Source organism: Leuciscus leuciscus, assembly GCF_965113295.1.
Source record: "Leuciscus leuciscus genome assembly, chromosome: 12".
In the NCBI taxonomy this organism is placed as follows: Eukaryota; Metazoa; Chordata; class Actinopteri; order Cypriniformes; family Leuciscidae; genus Leuciscus; species Leuciscus leuciscus.
The window spans coordinates 2985833-3013222 of NC_138736.1; the positions used below are offsets into that span (position 1 = coordinate 2985833).

General features: G+C 37.2%; 1 protein-coding gene across 2 annotated transcripts in view; it reads left to right on the plus strand.

The window, feature by feature from the left end:
- eif3hb (eukaryotic translation initiation factor 3, subunit H, b) overlaps nucleotides 1-27390 on the plus strand; it is a 77628-nt gene that overhangs the window by 12055 nt on the left and 38183 nt on the right. For both annotated transcript variants that reach the window (XM_082185961.1, XM_082185962.1), the window contains exon 2: nucleotides 3531-3687. In XM_082185961.1, the coding sequence (XP_082042087.1) occupies nucleotides 3531-3687 (157 nt within the window). The remainder of the gene's footprint in view (nucleotides 1-3530; nucleotides 3688-27390) is intronic.

A 27390-nucleotide genomic window follows, 5' to 3' on the forward strand; every position in this document is an offset into this window, starting at 1 on the left:
GTCAAAGGTTTTGTCTTTTGTTGAAAATATACTTTCAATTTAGTCAATATTTTTTCACATCATATTCATTCATTTTAGTCTGTGTTCCTCTGACTAAAATGGCATATAATTATGGTGTGTGCAAATAAAATTATAAGTTGACGGGAGTGCAAAATAAAACCAAATATTACGTGTTGTGAAAACCTGCTCTTTTGAAGACTATTGTAATAAAATATTGTGAATTCTTTATGCTTTAATTTTCATTGTCCTTTCATTTTAGTGCGGCATGCAAAGTGAATTCACAACGTACCGTTTCAACTCACAACCCAGGCATTATTGACGGAGTACAATGGGTATTGACTCGCACTGTAGACCTGGTTTAATATGACTAAAGCTACTGTCACTTTGACCTGCTGGAGTCTTGCCTAATGGCCTAAGTGCTTGTTATTCGCAGGCTGTCTGCTTTATTGATAATCAGATGGCAACCCACCAATACAGCCATCAGCTGACAACAGGAATTCAAGACCCCTGCCAGCGTACCGTCAGCCGTAGCTCCTCCTCTCGGTTAGGGCATTAAGGTTCCCGAGGTCTAATAATCACGTTCCTTCTAAGTAAAAGTGGACCTGTGAAGATAGTCAATTTCAGTAATAAAGTTGTTTTGACTGATTTCCAAACTCTTGCAAGCTCTGTCAGTTTTTCTTTTGGACCTCTGGAGTTGAAAAGTATAATTGGATAATATACTAAAAATATTAAAAATAGTCTTTGAGTCCACTAAATAAGTATAAAGTATAAATAAAATATATATACCAAGGAAACAGAGGTTTTGAAAGCTGGTTTCAGGAGAAAAAGATTATATATATAATATATTCCTTAGTATATTCCCCTGTTTCCTTAGTCTATGAGTCCACTAAAGCATGTGTAAATCCTGAGCGTCATTGACAAAAATGTTATCTTGTAAAATGTGTGGTCCGTAGAGTACCGCCACTCCCCCATAACCATACATAGGCATATTTTATTTTATTTGACTTTACTTAGTTTATTTAATTGAATTGAATTTTGTTTTGTTTTATTTATTTATTTATTTATTTTATTCTTTCTTTTTTATCTATTATTTATAATTCTATTTAATTTAATTAATTAATTAATTAATTCTAGTTTATTTTATCCTCTTTTATTCTATCCTCTGCTCTTTTTATTTTATCTTTATTTTTTATATCTCTATTCTATTCTACTCTGTGTTTGAAAAAAATAATAAAATTCAGTTCTGGAAATGTGATTATCCAAGTAATTTCGGACCCTACCTCGTGAATGACAGGAAGGTATTTGGGATCTTCCACTACTATGAGAACTGTAGATTCTGGTTGTAAGTCTTTTTAACTCTCAGAAATTGCTTCCAAGCACATGGCTCTCGATGAGGGTCAGGCTTTGAAGATGAATGGATGGTGTGTTGTATTGATTTTTTCCACCCCATATTGGTTCCATAATCCTGGTTAAGCATTAGGAGATTTAAGCACAGTCAAAGGTTTCTGAACCAGGATCTTGTTAACCATGTCTTTCCTTTTGGGCCCCACTGACCTTTCAGCGCTGGTCCAATGAACACGATGCACAAGTTTATCACTGTATCTCTCACCTATTTTTATTTGAAACCTTTGAGGGTTTAACATAAGACATTTTTTGTTGTTGTTGTTGTTAGGATTTAAATAAGGTTGCGCCTGCTTGGTGGTCACAACTGAAAATCTATTATTGCGTTAGATGCCAGGCGTCCTGCACTCGGGGATCGATACTGCTTTGTCGACAGATTCGAGCCCCTGCTGTGCTCGGCTGAAGATGAATTAGATTTTTCTATAAAAACGCGAGCTTCATTCTGCCATTGAGCTTATCGCAGCCGTGTGGGATGCTTTACTCTTCACCTGTGCTATTTCATCCACTGTTATTACTGCTGCCCCACTCGCCTTTTCCCATTCTCTATCTGTCCTCATCTGTTATCTATAGGGCACATTTCTAATTCCAAACGGTTATGATCTGTATTAAAGTTTACGGCTTAAAGATTAAGCTTTATTTAGTCCCAAATCCACCTGCTACCATATTCCTTTCATCACATTTCCAGGAATCCCTTCAACTGTCCTCTCCTTTATCATTTATACTCCAGACCATGCTTTCCAATGGACTATTCAGACTATACACATGATATATAAGCACAGCACACTTCCAGTCAAATGTCTGGATACTAACTCTTTATTTATTGCAATTTGTCATGTTAAATAATAAATAAATGAATAACCTAAAACCACAATGAATTTGATTAATATACATGTGTATATCTGGCTGTTTCCTTGCAGTAATATAAAATCTTTCAGTGTGTTTTGCGAAGGGCAAACATCCTATTTTATGTACCACTTTGTCACTGATATTTACATCCCTGCATTGCGGTGCCAAACTTGTGCAGTGTAAAACGATGCATTGTTGGAAGATGCTTAGCAATAGCAACAGACAGCCAATAATAATCAATGCTTTGTTTGAACAGTCACGGAAATGCATGTAATAAACAGTTATTTCAGTGTTTTAGGGGAAAAATGTCAAATGGTGACAGAAAACAAGACCAGTTGAGTGAAGACTCTCCATTAGAAGAGAAGAAGTTTCATTCTTACAATATAAACTTGATATAGTACAGTCTGCAATTACATAAAAGAGGTTGTGCAATGCCAGAGCGTTTATGTAAACAGCAATACCTAGTTGCATAAACTGCTAAGTTAGTCATCCAAGTCTAATTTGATACCGAACAGTAAGACTGATGACCCCTAAATAACTGCTAGTTGATCATACTAGTTCTTGAAACGCAGTTTTAACATAATGCCTATGTTTATGCAACTGGCCCCTGGTCGCATTCTATGTTTGTCCAATCACTGACACTGCAAATATGCTAATATGAAGGTTAACCCAGGGTTTAGGAATGTTCAATGTTCAACGTCAGTGTCACGAACTGCTCTGAGACAAGAAGGATCCAAATGCAGTATTTATTGAACAGGGTAATCCCAAGACGTAATCCAAAGTACAGACAAGGTCAAACACAGGCAGGCAAGTCCATACAAACAAACAGGGAACACGGGCAAAAGAGTAATACACGGAAAAGGCAAGAAATCCCAAAACCAAGAGACATGAAACCAGGGAGAATTGTCGGAATTGCAGTGTAACACTAAACAAGACATTGCAGGGAATGACAGAAAGAACCAGGCTTATATAGGGTGAGCGAACAAGAAGATGAGACACAGGTGAAGTCAATGAGCGCTCATTTATATATATAAATGAACTAAATAAAAAACTTTTTTACAACAAAAATGAACCATCACTGAACTTACTTAAGCTGGACTGTGACACTATTTTCTTCTGGAAACAAACGTTGTTGCATTATTTTCCTGTTATCTCTGTAAAGCTGCTTTGAAACAATCTGTATTGTAAAAAGCGCTGTATAAATAAATGTGACTTGACTTGACTAGCCTCAAGAAGTGTGTGTGTTAGTGGATCTTCCAGCATGTGTGTGTGTTGTGTTCCAGGTGGTGATGAAGATCATCAAGCATTACCAGGAGGAGGGTCAGGGCACTGAGGTGGTGCAGGGGGTGTTGCTGGGGCTGGTGGTGGAGGACCGGCTCGAGATCACAAACTGCTTCCCTTTCCCTCAACACACCGAGGACGATGCCGACTTTGATGAAGGTAAGGGAATAAAGCTGTGCTTCTTTGCACTATTCAGACAGGATTTATTTCTAAATTACATTTGAGTTACAATTATTAAAGTAAGACATCTGCCGTCAGTATTGTTGCTTAAAATAGAATTTTATGCATGGATCAAATTTAGCGTAATATTGGTTCTTTCGCACCGGGTAGTTATAGGAACTCAGTAGAGATCGACCGATTATCGTTTTTACCAATATTTTTCCCGATATGTAAGCATTTTCCCATAATCAGGTTTTGTAATATCAGATTCACCGATAAATGGCGCTGCAGAAATAATATTGTTGCTTGTTCAATATTGTTGCTTAAAGGGATATTTCACCGCTGGAAAGATGAATGTGTATTTAAATTGGGTCATTTATGTAGTAGAAATGCAAAATTAATTTAGAAGTTGGTGCCTTCTAGACTGAGAACAGCCAGAAAATCTATTTTTGGCTCATGTGGATGAAAGACTACAACTCCCAGAATGCACTTGCTTCGATGCCCTACGAGGCCACTCCCAAGCCACGCCTACTGGTTACAGAGGGCAGTATCGGAAGAAATGATACAACTAGGCTACTAGTGGACTCGAAACTGAAAAGACGGCGTTTTATCGTGAGATCCCCCTATGGGCGGGTTGAAGACATGCGGAACGAGCTCCTCCTACTGGCTGGTGTCTCTCGCCTCTGGACAAAAGAGCCTCTGATGCTAAATGACGATTTTTGTGTCGTCTGAGTTTTTTTTCCAGACACACAATACAGAAATCTCTCGTCTCAGGGGGACATGAGGGAGGGAAGCATGGTCATTCCAAAATACTACCGGGTTTCTACTGATACAAAGCTTAATGCTAATCGGTGAAGTATCCCTTTCAAATAGAATTTTATTTTGTGGATCAAATTTAGCATCATATTGGTTCTTTCGCACCGGGTAGTTATAGGAACTCCGATAATCGATAATGACCGATAATCGGTTTTACCGATATTTTTCCCGATATGTAAGTATTTTCCCAAAACCGGGTATCGCTTTTGTAATATCGGATTCACCGGTAAATGGCGCTACAGAAATAAAACATTGAATAAATATCGGTTCTGTATATCAGTTATCGGGCACATAAACGCACATAATTGGTATCGGTGATAAAAAATCTATATCTGTCGATCTCTAGTTCTCAGTTATAGGAACTAACCTCCTGAGAACTGAATTTTTACATATCGCCAGTGGAGACTCATATATCATATCGTTCAGCAATAATCATGTTAAATTATCGTGATTGATATAATATTGACCAAAAATAATCAAAAATAAAATTATTATGATTTTTGCCATAATCGAGCAGTCCTAATGTAAACTGTGTGTTTTCATGGCTTTTTAAAAATGGCGGGTGCTGGTGTTTCACAAATGCGGTCACAAATGTAGCCTAAATTGTGCTAGTTTGAGCTACTCCAAAAGGTGTTCCTATAACTGAAATCATTCCTAGTTCCTGTGGTGCGAACACAGCAAAAACTTCCGCCAATAGTTACACTGACTATGAAAATGTTCCTATGGTGCGAAAGCTCCTATTGTATCATAGTAATACCCATCAGAACTGATGCGACTCAGTTGACTTTCTCAGAAATAAAATGAATATATTTTTGGCTCCCTGAAGAAATATTGAAATAATATTATAAGCAGCTTTGGGGAGAAAGGCAATGATTTAGTGACATGGGTGTTGAGATGTGGTACATTAAGTACTGATGGAGTGCAGATACACAAATAAGAGTCCTGGGAATACTATTAATGCGTTCACTGCTAGATAGTGATCCTGTTATTCCAATTCAATGTAGATCGTTCTGCCTTAAATTGTGTCTGATAAGACTGTCAACAACTTTCTGATTTTATAAGCAGCCATTTGGTTAGAAACACCTTTAGCACTTTTCTTCCTCTCGTTCTTCTTCATTCATTGCATTTCTCAGTGTGTGCCTAAACACACAGAAAGTAGGTAGATGGATAACTAGATGTATAAACCAACCATCATATAACAAGATTTGAACCCCGAACAGTTATGTTTGTAGCCCTGTATTTTTATCTGCAAATCTGCATTGTCCATTTAGCCACAGTGTTTGATTGTGGGCCATTTGTATCTGACTGCAGATTTACAGTTATTGCTTAAGGGTCTGTCATATACAAATGGAAGATGATGCTGTTATTCAAATTGGTGTTTAACCAACTATAAAAGTATGATATATTGTTTCATTTATTGTTGTTTAATGCAGTTTTGCACACAAGATCGAAATTAAGCGACATTTATTTCAGTTACACCAGGGAAATTTCACTTTTATCTCTCGTCTTTGCGTTTCATCGCACATTAAACTCCTCTACAAGTGTAAGCTTTTGTATTTTATCACACCGCTGTGTCTGGCCTGCCAGCTTGTCCGTGATCACTAAGGCAGAAAAAACGGCATCGCCGATAGTCGCGCTTGTAAACGACAGAGTAAATTGCTCAGTAATTCAACAGAAACCTGTATCGGAGTAAAGGTTTGGGGCTCAGCTTTTTTTTTCTTTTTCTACAAGTGTAAGCTTTTGTATTTTATCAAGGCAAGGCAAGTTTATTTATATAGCACATTTCATACACTATGGCAATTCAAAATGCTTTACATAGAAAATAATTAAAATATCACACTATGGCAATTCAAAGTGCTTTGCATATTAAATAAGCACAAAATAAAAGCAAGAGAAATTAAAACAGTTATAAAAGGATTTAAAGGGGTGGTATAATGCCCTTTTCACAAGATGTAAAATAAGTCTCTGATGTCCCCAGAGTGTGTATGTGAAGTTTTAGCTCAAAATACCCCACAGATATTTTTATATAGCATGTTAAAGTCGTCACTTTTTGAGGGTGAGCGCATCGTTTTTGTGTCTGTTCCTTTAAATGCAAATGAGCTGCTGCTCCCGGCACAGGGGGCGGAGCTTCAACAGCTTGTGTCCTTTTACCTCACACACACATGCACTGGAAATTTCAAAAACGTTTAGCCTTTTATGTTCAAACCGGAGTCAGACAATGATGGAGAGACTCAAGAAGAAGTGACAACATGTAGAAGCAACAGGACATTTCTGAATGGTTAGTTGATGAATTTATGCAGATGATGTGTAGTTATCTTCTAGTCATTGATTAGCGTATTCTGTCATGATTCTGTTATGCTCAAACAGCAACATTACACACTAACTAAAGTTAGGAAAGTCAAATCATATTCAACCACCCCTTTAAAAGAGATAAATGATACAGTTATAAAATTAATTGGAGTAAAATGAATTAAGTAAAAAGATGATACATAGAATAAACTTCTCATCTGGCAAAACACCGGTGTATCTTATTTTAGGCCTGCCAGCTTGTCTGTGATCACTAAGGCAGAAAAACGCCATCGCCGATAGTCGCGCTAGTAAACGACAGAGTAAATTGCTGTGTAATTCAACAGAAACCTATATCGGCGTAAAGGTTTGTGGCTCAGCTTTTATAGTGTTTCTCCAGAGAGCGCTAGCCAGAACGCCGTGAGAGAAGGGAGAATGAGAACGGTCTGGGTTCAGCACAGAGCGAGAGTTGTTTATTGGGTTTTACGGCCTGCGAGATCACAGGTGTTGGCCAGTGAGATGTGTCGTGCGTCATGCGAGGGGAGAATGAGGCAGGGTTGGATTATTAAAAGTGTAATGGGCTGTAGAGGCTCTGAAATGGAGGCAGCAAAGGAACCTAAATTGACTACAGTGTTGTTTTGTGGGACACCAAAATGGGGCCGGGTGAAAGGACCATAAACACCGCAGTGTTAGAAAAAGTTTCTGTTCATACTGTGAGATATCCACGCCGTGATACAGATATACAAAAAGAAGTCAAAATTAAAGCAAAAAAAATATATAGTCAAAACCGTGCCACTTAAAATTAATCTCTTATGATGTCTCTTGCCTTTTTGGTTTGTCAATGAAGTTTAAAATTTGAAAATGTGTTTATTAAAGTATGTTAGTCACTAGAATTAAAATGTGCAATACTAGATGACAATGTGATATATTTATTAATCTAATATATGATTATTGTTATTAGTAGGAATATATATATATAATTCTACTAGTAACTTCTATTAATAATAATAAAACATTTTGTTGTTTAATTATTCACTAGAAAAAATGCAGTGCTACATGTAATATAAAATATTGTTAATAATATTAATTAGTGCCGTCAAACCGGTTAATCACAATTAAAATATTATATACATATATTATATAAACACACGCTTTTATGTTAGATGTGTTTAATCACGATTAATTGATTTGAAAGCACTAATAATAATATGTAATATAATCCAGAATAAAAAAATATATAAAAAATTAAGTCAAAATTAAAGCAAAAAAAATATATAGTCAAAACCGTGCCACTTAAAATTAATCTCTTATGATGACTCTTGCCTTTTTGGTTGGTCAATGAAGTTTAAAATTTGAAAATGTGTTTATTAAAGTATGTTAGTCACTAGAAATAAAAAATGTGCAATACTAGATGACTATGTGATATAATAATAATCATATATTAGATTAATAAATATAAGTAGGAGTATATATAATTCTACTAGTAACGTATAATAATAATTAAAAAAATTGTTGTTTAATGCAGTGTAAAAATGCAGTGCTACATAAAATATTGTTATTAATAATGATTAGTGCTGTCAAACCGATTAATCACAATTAATATATTATATAAACACACACTTTTATGTTAGATGTGATTAATCACGATTAATTGATTTGAAAGCACTAATAATAATATATAATATAATACAGAATAACAATAATTGATTATTTTTAATTTTGTTTTGTTATTAGCATTATTATTAATACATTTTTATTCATGATGATAATTTAAATAAATAGTAATAAGAATATATTAATAATACAGTACATAACAAACATGTATTAATGACTCTTTGTTTTATTAGATTAGATCCATAACATTAGATCCATAACTATATATATTATCATCAGTGTGAAATAAAATTATTCATGCTATCATATAATATTTTGGTAATACCGTCTGCTCCGAAGTGTGTTGCACTAAATATATAAGTAAAAACATATATAATTGAATACTTGAGGCCATTTTGAATGCATTTAGAAGGAAAAACACGAGCACCTTTAAATCAGCCACTGACTTTAATGTCTTACGATGCATTTATCGGGTAGAGTTGAGTTTGCTCTAATTCTAAATGAGAAGTATTAAGCCTCAAGCGTAGTGCAAGTATACATTAACTCAGAGACTGTGACACCGCCTGAGGTCTCCTCGCGCTTCATTTACTCTCCGCTTCTGCTACAGACTGTGTACATACACCACAATGTGTGTTTGAGTGACCCTTCCCATCACAGCCTGTTTCTCTCTCCGTCTTTAAGCCCGTAGGGCTGTGCCTGACAAATGATGGTGTCTAATGGATATTTAAACACCCTTCATATGCAAAGCAAGGAGCCTTGAACTGTACGGGCAGCAGAAAGGTGTAAATTCACTCTTTAATGAGCAGCCGAGAGTCTTTTGCTTGTTTTTCCTGCGAGGCAATTGCTTTATTTATTACTCGAGTTTAAAAAAAGTGAGTTAGAGTCTGCCGCCTTCCTTTACCTCCTCCTCGGGAGTGTTTTTTTCCATGGGCGTTTTTCAATTTCGTCCATTATGAAACCTGCCGGTGACCTGAGGTGACTTCCATCACTTCACTCTATTTTTACCTGGTGTTTGACTGCCTCAAACAGAGCCGCAGTCTTTCAGGTGGTTGGATTAAGGCTTATCTGATTGGAGGAGTGCAGGTTTGCTGAAACTGGATGGTGGAACACCTAAAGAGTGCAATACAAACATTCACAGGCCGTCTCTGCAGAGATAAGCTTCGTCTCTGACCTTCCGTTTTCTGAGTCAGAAACGGATCATAAAAATAACTTTTCGATCCAGCTTTGCATATTTATGAAATCTGCGTTAATACATGCTTTTTATTTTTATTTTTGTACATTCTTGTAAAGTATGTTTGTTTTTTAGATTTGCCAATGCACAACATCATGCATTAACAAATCAATGCAACATCTAAATAAACCCCTATTAAACTGCGCAAGTAAAAATTATGAATATGAAAAACAAAAAAAAAACTATATAAATAACCCCCTATCGGTGACCTTTTTGTCATAAAGTGCCATTTTTAAGTTTCCGAGTTCATCACTGTGCCACAACCCATATACCCCCCCCCCCCCCCCCTAACACAGAAATTTAAACATTTCTCATGAGATTTGTTTTAGATTCGTCATCTTTGTTTCCACTTACACGTGGCAACATAACTTCATCTCCGCAAATCTAATATAAATTGAATCTTTAATTCCCAGCTATATGCAAATTCACGTTCGCGCCAATGAAAGCAAGATATGAGCTGCATTTTATTTATCATTAGCTAATTTCAAGAGTGGCATTGTTAATGTTACATTTGTCATTACAGCTTAATATGCATGCAGAAACTATAAGTATTATTGTGACTTTTGAGACGGGACTCTCGGTTTGTTTGGGAAACCTGTTTGAAAACAATTATTATTATTTTTGCTATTCTGCGTGGTGATGATATTGCCACAAAAACTCCCAGTGCATCATTATATTTAAATGCTAATATTTAAATGCCTATCCTTACCAAAATGTACAGTTAATGTACATAATAGTATTTTGATATTTAAAATACTTTTTCATTGCTGTTTTTTAAAGAAAATTAAAGCGCATGATGCATTAAATCTGATAAAGTGCCATTTATAATGTTATAAAGATGATTTCTATTTCAAATAAATGCTGTTCTTTTGAACTTTCTATTCATCAAAGAATCCTGAAAAATAATCATGTTTCTTGAGCATCAAATCATCATATTAGAATGATTTCTGAAGGATCATGTGACACTGAAGACTGGAGTAATGATGCTGAAAATCAAGGAATAAATTAAATATATATTCACATAGAAAACAGCCATTTGAAATTTTAATAATATTTTACAGTTTTAACTGTATGTTTGATCAAATAAATGCAACCTTTGTGAATATAAAAGCCTAACAAATCTTAACAATTCCACATTTTTCAATGGCAGTATATATCATGTTATCACATGATCCACAATTACCATGATCCATGTCCAAAAACATGAAAATACTGGTACTTTTTTAAAGTGTTATGGCACTAAAATAGTCATGTAGTGTCGGGGAAATTAAACAAATGAAATGGGAATAGTGGTGTTAATTTATCATTTCTAGATACATTCATCTTGCACAGAACTTTATACACAAGTTGCAAAACGTTCTTGCATTTGTATAGTAGCATTACACTAATGTTATGGTAATGTGCATGAAATCACCTCAGGGTTTTGTTTCTGTGTACATGCTTTGACAACCATGATTTGATTTCACGGGTATGATTCTGTAGAAATTAGCAAACGTGAACGGACAACCAAAATGTTGGTAGTGTACAAGTTTGTCTTCCGCTGGTCGTGTTTGTTTCCATGGCTTTAACACACTCACTGTAATAAACTCCTGTTGAACTGTGTTTTCTACACTGAATCTCTGACCAGCACCGTTTGTATCAGTCTCAGCCTATCATGTTTGGTGTAAATTTATAATCTACATGTCTGTACTCACTCACTATGTTTGGACCTTTTGACGATATTCAGTTTGTATTTTAAAAAGGACATATGATGCTTTTTACCATGTTCATCTTTCTTTAGTGTGTAATGTTTCTGTTTGAGGATGAAACAACTCTTAGTTCTTCTCTATATCAGTGTCAGTGTTTCTGAACTCCCTGAAACGCCTCCATTGTAGTCTTGAGTTTCTTCCGGGAACGAACACGTAACAATATTCCTCATTATAATAATTAATACGCAGAATAAAGGGGCGGGGCCTGGTTGAGTTAGTTAGTAGTGTGTTAAACTGGCGGTTATGGTAAGGGGCGGGACATTTCCCAAACACACTCGAAGCACTCGACCAATCACAACACACTGCTCCAGCTGACCAATCAGAGCACAGTGTGCTTTTCAGAAGGAGGGGCTTCATAGAGACAGGAACTAAACAGAGCGTTACTGACAGACCGTGAAGAGAGGAGCCGCAATAATGGAGAATATGAGGAAAATAATCAACATTCAAGCAGGAAAACCTGTTCTAGTAGAGCCTGAAAACATCAAGACTATATATATATATATTTATAGCATAATAGATCCTCTTTAATGTTTAAAAGATTAGAAGTTGCATTAAAAAAAGCCATTGTAGCCAATTAGATGCACAATGTAAAAGTAAAATCCTGTAAAATAGTCGAGGCGTCTTTTGCACGGCTGAATGAGCACAAGCAAGAAGGATATTTAATTACTGTCATATATGCACCAATATAACAATAGACAGTTTTTTTTAGTAGCTATAGCTAGTATAATGAGTCTTTGCGTGTTGGTCAGGGTTAATTACATTAACACTTATATAGTTAAATGTTTATTGATGTGTTGAACTTTCGTTGTGCTGTTGTTTTGCTATAATGAGATGCGTCTTTTCATCATGTTCCAGGTTGAGGATGAAGCGTTCAGTGCGATAGCTGTTAGCTTAACCCCGTCCCACATGAGTGCATCAGGATAAATTGGCATGCTATGCGTTTTGTCTTCTCCGTTGGCCTTGCTCATGCTGTGCTGCCATTTTGCATGTTTTCTCTCCTGTTTTACTGCAAGAATGTATATACTAGTATTAAGATTTAGTGTTAACAGTGTGCTGGATCTTCCTTTCACATTTACAAATTCCCTGTCTCAATTTCATAGGACCGTATTTCTCAGTTTTGAACCTGATATTTTGTGTCACCCTTATTTAATACGCCTGATTGAGGTCGTGGAGCTTCTGCTAATGGGTTAATCAGTAGTATCAGGTTTGTATGAGAGGCGAGACATCAAAAAAAGCTCAGTCTTGGAGTCCCACAGTCAGTCTGTGACTGAACAGACAGCGGTTCAGCGTGACAGCACCTCCGCAGACAGGCTTTTGAGGCACTATAAAGTCATGTCTAATGATCTAGAACAAATTCAACTGAGCTTTACACCGTGTCCTAACCAGCCGTGACACAATACGTTACTAGCATCAGGTAATTTGTCAGTCCACGCTGAAAGTGAAAATGCTGTGTGACACAGAATAATTACAGCCGGTCAGAACATATTTGCTGGTTAGAACAAAAACTTTTGTTGCTTGTGTGTGTGTGTTTAAAAATGGCATCTGATGTAGTGTATAATTGCTTTATATAGCGTCATCATTATTATTATTATATAAGTATTTTATAAATATACACTAGGGTCAGAAAGATTTTAATATTTTTTAAGACGTCTCTTATGCTCAGCAAGTCTGTATTTATTAGATCAAAAATACAGAAAAATCAAAAATATTGTGAAATATTATTACAATTTAAAATAAGTGTTTTCTATGTTTTCTATATAGTAAAGTGTAATTTATTCCTGTGATCAAAGCTGGATTTTCAGCATCATTACTCCAGTCTTCAGTGTCACATGATCCTTAAGAAATCATTCTAATAAGATGATTTGATGCTCAAGAAACATTTATGATTATTATCAATGTTGTAAACAGTTATTCTGCTTAGTCCTTGATACAGATTTTCCTGGATAGTTGATGAATAGAAAGCTAAAAATCGCATTTATTTGAAAATTAATTTTTGTAACCATATAAAAGTGTTTAGTTTCACTTTTGAATTTTGCATCACTAGATCCCAATGCATCCTTGCTAAATTAAAGTATTAATCTTACTACATTTATGCATTTGGCAGATGCTTTTATCCAAAGCGACTTACATTGCATTTCAAGCTATACATTTTACATTCTTATCAGTTCTTGTTTTCCCTGGGAATCGAACCCATGACCTTGGCGTTGCGAGCGCCGGCGCTCTACTGTTTGAGCAACTGTTTGAGCTAAGATTTATATTTATATAAATATTTATATAATAATTGTATGCAGCCATAACACCCTCCTACCTGTGTATACTATCTGAGAAAGCAACATTTTGCAGGTGTCTAGCTTGTGAGATTCTCGCAGAATAAGAGAACAGCATTTTATTCAGCAGAAGGTGGCAGTATGGGACCTATGAAAAATGCCTGTGTGTGTGTGTGTGTGTGTGTGTGTGTGTGACTGTGTGTGTGTGAGAGCTCAGTGACTCCAACTGGGTGGGGGGATTTATCTGATAAATGCATAAATAAAACTGTGTATGACTTAAAGATTGCAGCTCTGTGCTGTCGGAGGTAATCCGCAGCCCATATTTCCTGGCAGAAAAATTGAGTATTCATTGTGGAAATGATCTTGTAGATTAACTCGGTCTCAGGCAGAGGTGCACTGAGAATGGATTATCCATTTAGGCTGTTTGTAAGTTTGTGTTTTTACATGAACGGAGCGTTACGACTTCACCTCCCTGGCAGGAGTGATATATTTTTAAGTTGATTTTAGGTTTGTGACAGAGGAGGGGAAGGAGAGGTGTGTGTGTGTGTGTGTGTGTGTGTCACACAGTTAACAGAATGCGGACCAAGAAAAATGAAGGCTTTCAGGGATGTCGTCAGTCAAGCGACGTGCCCGGCATCCTAATGTGCTTGGGGTGTGATTTTTATTTTCTCTCTTCTTCATTTTCCTGAATTTGATGTTATATAACTGCGGACCCTGCTGAAAGCAATCTTAAACCAGTGTAAGCTGGTTTTCTCCTGTCTGATTGCTGGTTTAAAGAGGTTTTGAGGGATTTTCAGCTGGTCAGGTTGCAGGTTTAAGATTTTGCGGTGGAGACATGCCAAGAAGTGACTGAAAGGAAGAGAAAATGATGGACTACTGATATTTCGAAGTGCCTCTCTTGTACTCTTTAAATGCTGTAGTGTATTAATGAGGCTGGTCTAAGCCAGTCTGGCACACAGTCGTTAAACATGGGAAATGACAGTCTAAATCTTAACCTGCATCAACAACCACTTGCCCATCGCCAAGCGTGTGAATGGCAGTCTTCATTTTCCAATTTTCCACATTTGAAGAATCAACCACAATTAGGCGTATTTGCTTAATATCCAAAATTGTTAATCCTATTTTTGGACTGTTTTTTTGGCAAGCTGGACTGGTCTCTTGCGGCTGCTTAGCAAGTAGGGATACGGAGAACTACATATTTTCAAAACCGACCAGTCGATTAATTGCTCTTAAAGCGAGTCCTGTGTAATTATGGCGGTTTTGGGTTCACCTGACCCAGTTATGTTTTTATGGTTTGTTTATATTATGTAAGTCACATGTTCAAAAAGAGTTAGCGTGAAATGGAACAAAATATTTTTTTATGTATTTCATGCTTTAAAGGAGATCAGTGTAAATATGCAAGATTTAGGGTTTTACCATGCAAACGGTCTCAAAGCTAAAGCTCAGCTCACTAATGAAAGAGAAAGAAAGTCTAGATTAACTAGTTAACTTCTCTTATCGACTAGTCAGCTGTTGGATGGCAAATCTCATGACCTTTCCTATTAGCAACTGTGCGGTTCAAACTCAGGTCTCTATGTAAGATGCTTAGCCACGTCTTCATACTTTTAATTGGATATGGTTTTTGTTTCTAATAAACTAAACAAATTTAGAAGTACTTTTGCCATTATATACACTACTGCTCAAAAGTTTGGGGGTTTTTCTCATTAAATTGGTCAAAACTGATAGTGAAGACATTTATAATGTTACATTTACATTTACTTTTGAACTTTCTATTCATCAAAGAATCCTGAAAACATGCAACTGGTTTTAACATTGATAATAATCATAAATGTTTCTTGAGCATGAAATCACCATATTAGAATGATTTCTGAAGGATCATGTGACACTGAAGACTGGAGTAATGATGCTGAAAATTCAGCTTTGATCACAGGAATAAATTACATTTTACAATATATTGACATAGAAAACAAACAGCTATTTTTAAATTAGAGGGCACCTCTTATGCCCCTTTTTACAAGATGTAATATTGGTCTTGGGTGTCCCCAGAATGCATTTGTGAAGTTTCAGCACAAAATACCCCACAGTTAATTTATTATAACCATTTGAAAAAGTCATTTTTGGGGCCTGTTTTAAAAAGAGCTGTTTTGGAGTGTACCACCTTAAATGGTAATGAGCTGCATATCCCCGCCCTGCTGCTGGACCCAGATGATGAAGAGACACGAATGAGAATGGACTAAACGTCTCGGAATGGTTATTTGATACATTTATGTACTTACAAAGTTTTAATCGCGTCCCCTTTGCAATTATGGATGTGCAACACACACACACACACGAACTGTGATAACGTTCGCGCAATTTTTTGAAACTACACACACACACACACACACACACACACACACACACACACACACACACACACACACACACACAAATACTATGATAACGTTTGCTAAGTACAAACGATTTATTTATTTTTTTCTTAAGGGGAGGGAGATAGACGTTTATATACTGTCTATGGAGATAGAGCAGACCTTCATTTATTTACATTTGTAATTGCTGCAAAAATGATAGCCTACGTGACATAAAACTGTCTGACGTTGTTTGTTGAGACATCTATGACGACGACAATAAATAGCTTTAGACGCATTTGTTGTTGAACTGGCTGACATCGATTGAAATGACTATTTGCTCAAAAATCATAAAATACACTTACTTCTGGAGGTGACGTTGAATCGCGAACTGTAGGCAATGATCCACACTTGATTAACTTTGACCCTCGTTCACTAAACAGTCAGTCAGAAAATGAAGGAAGTTTAAGTGGCGCCGTTTCTTCATGAATAAAATCCATCCGCTGCGTTTTCAGTGGCTCTGATGTCAGTGAAGACTACTATGTCCATTCTTAAATTCCACAACAGAACACCTAAGTTACACTTCTTATGAGACATTACACACCGGCTGTCGTTGAAACAATGGAGGATGCAGATCACCGAGGGCGGGGTCTATGCCAAAACCAGACTGTCAATCAAACCGCGTCGGTGGGGCTTAGCGCATTTCTACGTCACAGTGAGGGAAATCTAGAACAGGGCGTTCTGAGACAGTGCTTGTGATTTATTGAGATAGTAAAAAAACTACTGGGTGGATTTTTATCATTCTAGGGTGGTTTTGCTCACACACTGCCAACACACATTTATGTTCAAACACCATGTAAAAGTGAATTTTGCATAATAGGTGCCCTTTCAAATAATATTTCACAATTTTACCCTAAAGGGACATAGTGGTAGAAAACAATATGAGAAATGTTGCGTTCTCTCACAAAACCTGAGGGGCTCCGTAGTTTTTGCTGTGTTTTCGATAAAAAAAAAACACATTTGTGAGCAGACTTATTACAAAAAAGCATTTAAGAATCTTACTGACCCCAAACTTTACAGTAGTGTGCACTAAATTAATGCCTAACATTTTTGTTTCCTTGATGGAATGGTCCATGTTTTCGTCATGTTTCGTGTTCAACCAGCCCTTCTTCTCTAAAACCGTTCCATAATTCAATTCAATTCACATTTATTTGTATAGCGCTTTTCACAATACACATCGTTACAAAGCAGCTTTACAGAAAATGCATGTTTTTTTGTTACATGTACTTACCATAGTAATAACAGTAAATTATGCATAATTACATGCAACTAACCCTCAACCAAACCCTAATCATATCCTAACCCTATAGTACATGTAGTTGCTTAATATTACTCAGTACTTAAATATATAATTACACTGTAACAATGACTCCTTAAAATAAAGTGTAACCAAACAATGTAATCATTTAAGGCAGAAACAATTGATAACTAGCTGAATGCTGGAAAACAGAAAACATCTCACATATGTGACCCTGGACCACAAAACCAGTCACATGGGTCAATTTTTTGAAATTGAGATTTATACATCATCTGAATAAATAAGCTTTCCATTGATGTATGGTTTGTTAGGATAGGACAATATTTGGTTGAGATACAACTATTGAAAATCTGGAATCTGAGGGTGCAAAAAAATCGAAACATTGAGAAAATCTCCTTTAAAGTTGTTCATTTATGTTGGCGATTGTCCTGCATTCACTCACAAAAATAAATGTTTTACATATTTACGGTAGAACATTTTCTAAATATCTGCATGGAACATGATCTTTACTTAATATCCTAATGATTTTTGGCATAAAAGAAAAATCGATAATTTTGTAAATACAATAAAATATAAAAATGCATTTAAGCAATGTAACAATGTAAGGCAGAAACAATGAGCTCATTGATAACTAGCTGAATGCTCAAGTAAAAAGTCTTCTAGTGCACACAAACCCTGTGTCAGAGTCCCTGTTGACTTGACATCCCAAATGTCTCCAAGACCCCTCTGCATGCGCGCACTTGTTGTCTCAGAGCGGGTTAAGTGTCGCTTGCGGGGACGGTAAGCAGTGTTGTGAAGTTTACAGCACGGCCTAATGAGTTTTTGCTCATCAGAGCGAGATCATGTCGTGGGCGGAGCGCGGCCCGTGGCGAGGGTTAAAGCCGTGTTTAATCTCCGGTTACATCAGATCAGGCGAGTGGCGCTTCACTGCCCCCCCCCGGGCACCGTTCACCAGCCTCGCTCGCTCACTGCGAACACACAGATATTTACTTTGAAATGCATTGCTCTGCAGCTCGTCTCCACCATTAGTCAAGTCACCTTTATTTATACAGAGCTTTTTGCAGTACAGTTTCAAAGCAGTTTTACAGAGATAACAGGAAAATAATGCAACAAAGTTTGTTTCTATAAGAAAATAGCGTCACAGTCCAGCTTAAGTAAGCTGTTTTTTGTTGTAAAAAAGTGATTAATTTTGTCCATCCATCCATCCATCCATCCATCCATCCATCCATCCATCCATCCATCCATCCATCCATCCATCCATCCATCCATCCATCCATCCATCCATCCATCCATCCATCCATCCATCCATCCATCCATCCATCCATCCATCCATCCATCCATCCATCCATCCATCCATCCATCCATCGCCGCTCTGGAGAAAACCGTGATGTTCAGTTCTCATATAATGGTGTCAGTGCAGCAGATCAATAATATAGTTGAATATTGGGCCCTATTTTACACCCGGTGCAATGCAGCGGCAAGCGCGATGCAAGTGTTTTTTGCTAGTTTCAGCCCGACGCAGTTTTCATTTTCACGTCCTGCGCAACGTTGTTTAAATAGCAAATGCATTTGCGCCCATCTGTGCGGCCATGGGCTGCTGGTCTGAGAACGAGGTGTATTCTGGCGCATTGTTGAAGCGTTGCTATTTTGAGGCAACAGAAATAGACTGAGCCATTGACCGACTGAACCCTGCTCTAAAGTCAATGGCGGAATATTTTCTTTGTTATTTAATGATCGCGTCAGTAATGTGCGCCTATAGGCGGGTCCACAACGCATGTACACTCTGCTTATTAAACGCACAGGGACGCACAGCTGCACACAAACATGCCAAATATTTAAAATAAAAGGATTACATTGTAAAAGATTATTATTGTGTACATAAAGATATGGTGGAATCCGGCTTGTCCCGTAGATGTTCTGCTTGCGCACTTTAACCTCGCGCACGAGCAGATCCGCTCTGGAGACGCATTCGGTCTTTCCACTATCAAATCCCGTCATGTAAATAGCGAATCCGCCATGGCACGAGCGCAACTGGCATTTAAAGGGAATGGGATATGAGACTCTGATTGGTTTAACGCACGCAAATCCCCAAAAAACACCCATTACTCTTTAAGAGAATAGGGACAACCCTTTAAGACCATGCGCCGGGAGCGCCGACCATTTTTCCCGTCGTTAAACTAGCAAAAGAGGATTCGGACACGCCCTGAGTGAACTTGCGCCATGTGCTTAGATCATTAAAATAGGGCCCATTAAGTTAAATGTCCCCAACTAAGCAAGACTAAAGCCAAAGGCGAAAAAGGCAACAGTGGCGAACGACCAAATCTCCATCAGTGACAGAATGGAGAAAAAGACCTTGGGAGAAACCAGACTCAGTCGCTCCGTTCTCCTTGTATGATTATGATTCTGGCAGAATCCTGGCCAACGAGCGAACACTGTATGATTATGAGAATTATAGGTCAGAAGTCAGATTGGATTGTAACATTCAGAATAGGACCATAACAAACCCTTATTTTTCATTTCCACCCCTCCAGCGACTTCTCCTCCTCTTTTCTCCCCATGTTTTCTCCCTCTGTCCTGGAGGATGATTCCAGGACTGCATCTCACCCCGAGGCGAAGCTAATTCAGGTCAGGGCTAGAGTAAAGCATGTGTCTGTTTGTGGCAGATGTTTGGGTTTGTTTGTCCACTAATGGCACTAAAGATTGCGCTCGCATCCATTTCCGTCTTTCCATTTATAAATGTAACCCCAAGACATCACATTTCGATTCTGCCATTAGCATATTTCAGCTTGTGTTATTGTGCATCACTCATTGACTGTTTACCTCATGTGATTTGTTTCTATTAGGCGGTCAGCATCACAGAAATGACTCCTGGCTTTCCTCGGGATATCGGATTAGACGCCCTCGCTTTGGACGACGTGTTAGTTTGTTTCACGCAATCGAGCGGGCGTTACACACCTCATCAGCCATTCCCAATCCAAGCACAAGTGTTATTCACATAGCAGCCCAAATTGATGTCTCTCCTCTTGCATTTGCATGCTTTCGTGAGAGTAAGGAGATGTCTGGGCCAAGGTGTTTGGCAGGCTTGGGATTTGAGCGTTTCAATGGGTGCGCATGTCTGTGTCAGGAGATAAAGTTATCTGTGTCGTGTACACACACACACACACTGGCTCCATCCCTCACACAGACTCCTGAGGAGACTCTGTGTGGTAAAGTGGAGGTGGTGAGGGATACTAAAAGGGTTTGTTTCGCGCAGCAGCAACAAAGTGGATGAAAACGCTAATGCCGCTAATGAGTCTCTTCTCGCCCGACAACACCTCCTCATTCGACTCCTCCGCATCCCTCGCTCCGAGAGGCTTGTAGACACAGCAACCGAGACAAAGGTGAGCGCCGGCAGGAGAATCGAGGACAAGGGGCGACTGTGTGAGTTGGGGATAATAGGAGTGACGCAGTTCACTTGGTTTCAAGTTGAAAAGTCATTTTAAAAGATTGAATATATTTACCCATCACTTCTTTAATTCACCAAGGATGCATTACATTTATTAGAAGTTGCACTATAAAGACACTGATAATATTACAACATATAATAAATTATGTTCATTGGAACTTTCTTTGGTTTCCACAAAATATAAGAAGCATTATTGATAATAATCAGATAATCATCATATTAGAATGATTTCTGAAGGATCATGTGACACTGAAGACTGGAGTAATGATGCTGAGAATTCAGTTTTGATCACCGGAATAAATATAATTTTACAATATATTCAAATAGAAAACTAATATTTTAAATTGTAATAATATTTCACAATGTTACTGTATTTACTGTGTTTTTGATCAAATAAGTACAGCCTTGCGGAACAAAAAAAAACTTATTTTACAAGCATTAAAAAAAATCTTACTGACCCCAAACTTTTGAATGATAGTGTGTGTGTGTTTTGGAGAAATTGCCCTCTAAAAATTCCGATATTGACACAGTTATTTATTTTTATTCAATTATCACTAACAGAATATAGTTAGAAATATAGTGTATTTATAGTACAGTTCAGATATTTAATAATATATTAGCAATATATATTGTAATACTGTTATAAAAAATGGTTTCAACTAACTAACTAACTAACTAACTAACTAACTACAGACGCTGAAGCTACAGATCTTTTTGCGGTTTAAACACAGATTTGGTGATAACATGAGATGATACTTCTCAGTAAGTTGTTCTGTATCTTTCAATATACCTTCTGATGCTAATGCTAGTAGTAAAGCGGTGTGGTCACGACAACATTTTTCAGGCAAAAAGGTCCTTTGTCTATTGTCAATAGTGTAGCGATGTAAGATTGTGCAACTAAATATTTAACAGTAATAGATCAGGTGATTGAGCATCTGTGATGTTTAGCATGTGAATGAGGACAAACATCATGGCAACATCATGAGCAAACTGTGTCCGTGACATATGGTGCTCCCGATCTTGTAAAACAGCCTCATGTTCTTTGGTTGTTATATGATCATGTATAGAGCATATCATTGAATGAAATGACTTCCATGTGACATTGATGTTTCAAGGCCTTTTTTAAAGGTAAACCCATTTGCTTTTGAGAGATGGAGGTGAAAGAAGATGCAACCAATTGTAAAGCTTTTCCCATCATTTTAGAGTGCTCATTACTGCAGGTTATACTCAACCAACGGCAAGGTTGCGTTTTCAAGTGGTTTTCAAGATTTATTGCTTTTTTTTTTAGACTTGTGTAAGTTTTCAAGGTACCTCTACTTTATAATGTAGTATGCCTGTCGGTGAGCTTTGGATACCAAATATTTGGGCATCTTTGGAACTTGGATGCCTTGTTACTTTAGAAATCAGACCCACTACAAGGACAATTAAACTGACCATTTGTAGAAAGATGAACAGGAGAAATTGCAATGCTCAGTATGATTGTAGGATACAAAGTCCCGCCTCAGCTAAATGAGCCAATCAATTTGTACCATCACATGGCTTCTGAGCTAGAATATGCATTCACATTAGCTGGACAAAACTGAAAAATATTTATACTTTTAGCCTGATTTGAGCCAATGAAGCAATACCATTGTCAAATCTTTAAAGTCCCCGTGTCGTCAATAATTTGATCCCTTAAACCTAATCTTTGATCAACTAAAATTACATATTTAAAAGTTTTTTTCCTTGAAAAAATATTGTTCTTAAAATAGCTTGAATGTAACTTGCCTCATTTAGTATGTGCGGTTCTATGAATATGCAAATGAGCCCCACCTCCACTCACTCACTCAGCTCAGAGATCCACTGGTTGACGATCACACGTTGATCTGATTGGTTACAAGGTAGTTTGTGACGTCAGAAACACCAGCGTTTTTGAGACTGCAGTTTTAAGGAGAAAATACTCAGCAATGGTGTCGACTTATGAATTTACACATGGTTTGTCTTAAAGCATATTAAAAACACCACATAGACATATAAACAACATTAAAAGCTGGATTTTAACCACAGGGGGGCTTTAAGTTTTAACTTAATTCATTCCGATTTTTATTGAAACACTTAGTTAACAGTTTTAGACATTTAGATCTTCGGGTAGATAGAAGTTGTTCTTTCATCAAAAAACACGCTGTTAAGAGTAAATGCATGAATTTTTGATCCTAAAATGTAAAATCTTTTTAATAATGAATAATAATTTGATTGCTGTAACTGCTATAGTACTAGTAATGGGCCTTGTGTTATTCTGCCATGGGTTCGTTTGTGGAAAATGATGATTTACAGGACCGTGGGTCTGGGATTCTGTCGAGACTTTGCAGAGTTGAAGCAGCCAGAGCAGATGCTACAGCAGATGGAGTGTACAAACACTAGTCCATTTTGGGGTTGCTTTGTGGCTTATTATGGTCTGTATGTAGAGAATTAGACATGGTGGAGGTTGGCAACTTATTTCACCAGAGAGGAACAGAGACGGTGAAGGTTTTTAAGGGCGTCCACACCAAGGTCTGAACCAAAGTTCATGTTTTGATACAGTTTATAAATTCGGTAAGTTTTGGTTTGGTTTCACATTGCAATTATGCGAGCGCACTAAAGCACTTTACATGACATACTTGCGTCCCGTCGTCATCATCTATGTGGGATGCATCTTGACATTGATTGGTTTGTAAACGGATGTGCGTCTGACGTCAGCGTGTTGTCAATTCGCCGGGTAACTTTGACAAGAATGAATGAACAGACGCATATCGTTGCTACTATACTGTTATTATTAAGGCATTACTCTCTACAGCACCAGCTATACTCGAGGCTAGTTCACATTCGCCAAATGAACGTCCTCGTTGTGCGAACACTTAATCGTCGCCGGCAGGAAAGGAGGAGAAGAGCAAGCAATCCTGCGGGAACCACCGGGACTTCCTGTAAATGGTCTGAAAGTCCGAACCATACAGAAAATGCGTTCACACTAGAAACGAACCAAAACTTTGTTCAGTTTGATCCGGACCGAGACTAGCTCTTTGCGTCGGACCAAATGTCGTCTGTTTGATCCGGATCGTGGTCCGGGGAGGTTTCACACCTGTAATTCTGATTCGGATCAAACTGAAAAGTTTGAAAATCCGGACCAAACAAGGTAGGTGTGAAAGGGCCCTAAGTCACATTACAAAGACGAGATCGAGACCGACTTGTGTTTTGATTCTTTCCAAGGTTCTTTCAGCTCAGCTACACTGTAAAAAAATATATTTAAAAAATTGTCTAGTTAACGTTTGTATTAGTCATGCACGATATATCGGCCGATACATGTTCATTTTTAATGTTATCGGCCCGACAAGAAAATGTGGCCAATATATTAAAGCCGATAAATAATGTAATATTTCCTTCAGCTGAGACACTTCAGATGCGCACTGTTCAACATATGATGCTTTTGAATGTCTTGAAATATGATTGGAATCACTAAAGTGCAACATGTACAGCACAAATCTGTCATATAAACTACATAAAGTGATAATGAGAACATTGTAATTGTGTGTTTGGGACATGGCTTTTAATGGTGAGACTTTTGTTTTTGTAATCAGGTTCTCAAATATTATATAAAAATTTGGATTCAGATTTATCGGCCAACATATCGGTTATCGGCTTTCAAATATAAAGAATTATCGGTTATTGGTATCGGCCAAAATTGTCATATCGGTGCATCCCTACTATATATATATTTAGCGCTTTTCACTATACGGTTTGTTTCAAAGCAGCTTTACAGTGATAAACAGGAAAATAATGATCAATGATTCAAACAGAATTCAATTCTGCTGTAAAACAGCTCTACAAAAAGACAATAGTGTCATTATTCAGCTAAAGTCAGTTCAGTTTTGATTCAGTTGAGTTCAATAATGAAGGTCATTAATTATGAGGAGTTCAATCGAAGAGCTTGTGACTATTTCAGTCTTTCTACTTTAAAATTTCATGTTTAATTAAATGTTTCTTTGTAATGATTTGTGAAACTGTCTATATCAGCAGGGATCAATAGTCTTTATTCGTCATTCAAAAAGACCATTGCTTTGAATATCAATCATGATCAATCATCAAAAAAAGGGGTCCGACTAGTGCACCAAAACACACCAAAAACTTGACGTCCGCCCAACCGTCGGCCTTTAAGAGTATTTGAGGTTTTTTGAAGTTCGTAAGCTGTCCAAGACTTTATTCAAGGCTTTAATAGCTTGTTCTGGGAACTTTCTAGTGATTCCTGGCAATAAAACGCCCTGTTTCTGGGGCACTCTTGCGTCCACCCAACCCTAGTTTGTGTTCTCCAAGGGTTCTGACTGACTGTTTTTGGCCTTAACATGAGTTGGCTGACTTTAAGGGCCCAAAGTTCTCCAAAGAACCGGGTTTATCGCCACAGGGAGCCTCCCTGCCTTCCTCACCACAGGCTGTTCACTAGCACTGGAACACTGTGTGCTGTGTGTGATTCACCACATTATTTTTTGTGGGACCCCTTGTGTCATAAAATAGGGCGTCTGACAGAAAGCGGCAACTAAGTGATGGATACGAGCTTCTCGCTGAGGCTCACTTTGGTCGCGCTCGGCTAGACATCAGCTTCAGGTTATCTCTTTAACATCGGGGAATCAGACTTCCGTACAGCCTGGATCCCTCCAGTTCCTATTTTAGGGAAATGCACTATTTGTATTCCTGTTATGGTTATGGTAAAATGCCATTTTCAAGAGCAGTTTATACACTGAACAAAATTATAAACGCAAAGCTTTTGTTTTTGCCCCCATTTTTCATGAGCTGAACTCAAAGATCTAAGACTTTTTCTATGTACACAAAAGGCCTATTTCTCTCAAATATTGTTCACAAATCTGTCTAAATCTGTGTTAGTGAGCACTTCTCTTTTGCCGAGATAATCCATCCACCTCACAGGTGTGGCATATCAAGATAGCATGATTCTTGCACAGGTGTGCCTTAGGCTGGCCACAATAAAAGATCACTCTAAAATGTGCAGTTTTATCACACAGCACAACATTTTTATTTTCCTTACACTTTGAATACATGTGAGTGTACACTACATATCTTAAAAAATATTTGTCAAGGTAAAAACTTTTTTTTTTTAAACATGAATTTATTGATTCATATGGAGTATCACACCACATGAAATGTTACAACCCGATTTAACCTTGCCTTGTCATAAAAAAGGGGACATTATTTGATATTTTATGCAACTTATGATACCATTTGCTGTTTTATTTTTTTATGCATGGTGCTTTGACCATATGACTTTAATTTGGTGAGCAAAAATTTCAAATGATTAAATTTTCAGTGAAGAAATTTTGCTAAAATAGATTCTTTTTAAAAAAAACATTATTACAAAGATTTTTTTTATTTCAAATCAGTGCTGTTTTTTTTGTGTTGTACTTTCTATTCTTCAAAGATTCACGGTTTCCACAAAAATATGAAGCAGCACAACTGTTTTCAACCCTGATAATAATTATAAATGTTCCTTGAGCATCAAATCATCATATTAGAATGATTTCTGAAGGATCATGTGACACTGAAGACTGGAGTAATGATGCTGAAAATTCAGCTTTGATCACAGGAATAAATTACATTTTACAATATTTTCAAATAGAACAGTTATTTTCATTTGTAATACTATTTCACAATATTACTATTTCTACTGATCTACTTTGGATCAAGTAAATGCAGCTTTGGTGAGCAGAAGAGACTTATTATAAAAACATGAATAAATATGTTACCGACCCCAGACTTTATGAATTGCATTTTTTATGTATTTTGAATAAATGAATAGGCACATTTGATATGAACCTTCTAGCCTTCCTGCTCATCCCTGCTTTTAATCTATAGCTGTGCATATGCATATTTTTGCATATGCATATATATATATTTTTTTTTTAATATTTTTTTATTATTATAATATATTTTTTTATATTGCATATCAAACATTTTTTTTTAATGGTTTAATTTCCTATAATAAGCCTGGTATAAATATTGAATCAAAACAATAAATGTGTGATGTGAAAGAGAAAGGGTTGGAGATGTTGATCTCCTTTATCTCTCTTTTGCTTCTCCATCTCCTCGCTGCTCAGCAGAAATATGATTGACAGGTGGGCGGGGCTTGTGATTTGCTGTACATGATTCCTCTGGTGTAATTAGGAGGCAGGGAGTAACGGAGAGAGAGAGAGATACAGCGAGCGCTGAAGGGGTTTCGACAGCTTAGTTCAGCCTAGCAGAGAGAAAGGCCTTAGGACATCATGCTATTAAACGCTGGGGACGTATTGACACTGTCTTTGACTTTTACAGGCTTTGACAAGCTTAAGACCTTACACAAACAGCCTGGAATGTCTCTTGATTGATCAAAATTCAATTTATGCTGTATTTTATGAATTATGGAAACCAGTGGCACGCTTGTTTGTTTTATTTGCCCCACTGATTACTTGCTTGTTTGTGTGTTTACATGTGATTGCCTCTGCAGATCGCACAGATTTGCAAGTGGAGGTTCTGCTTTAATCAGCACTGGGCAGGAAAGAGCTCACACTAGGTGGCGCCATTGCTCTACGCCTGAACCTAGCTTTCTGTGCTTTATTATTTTGAACTTTTACTGCT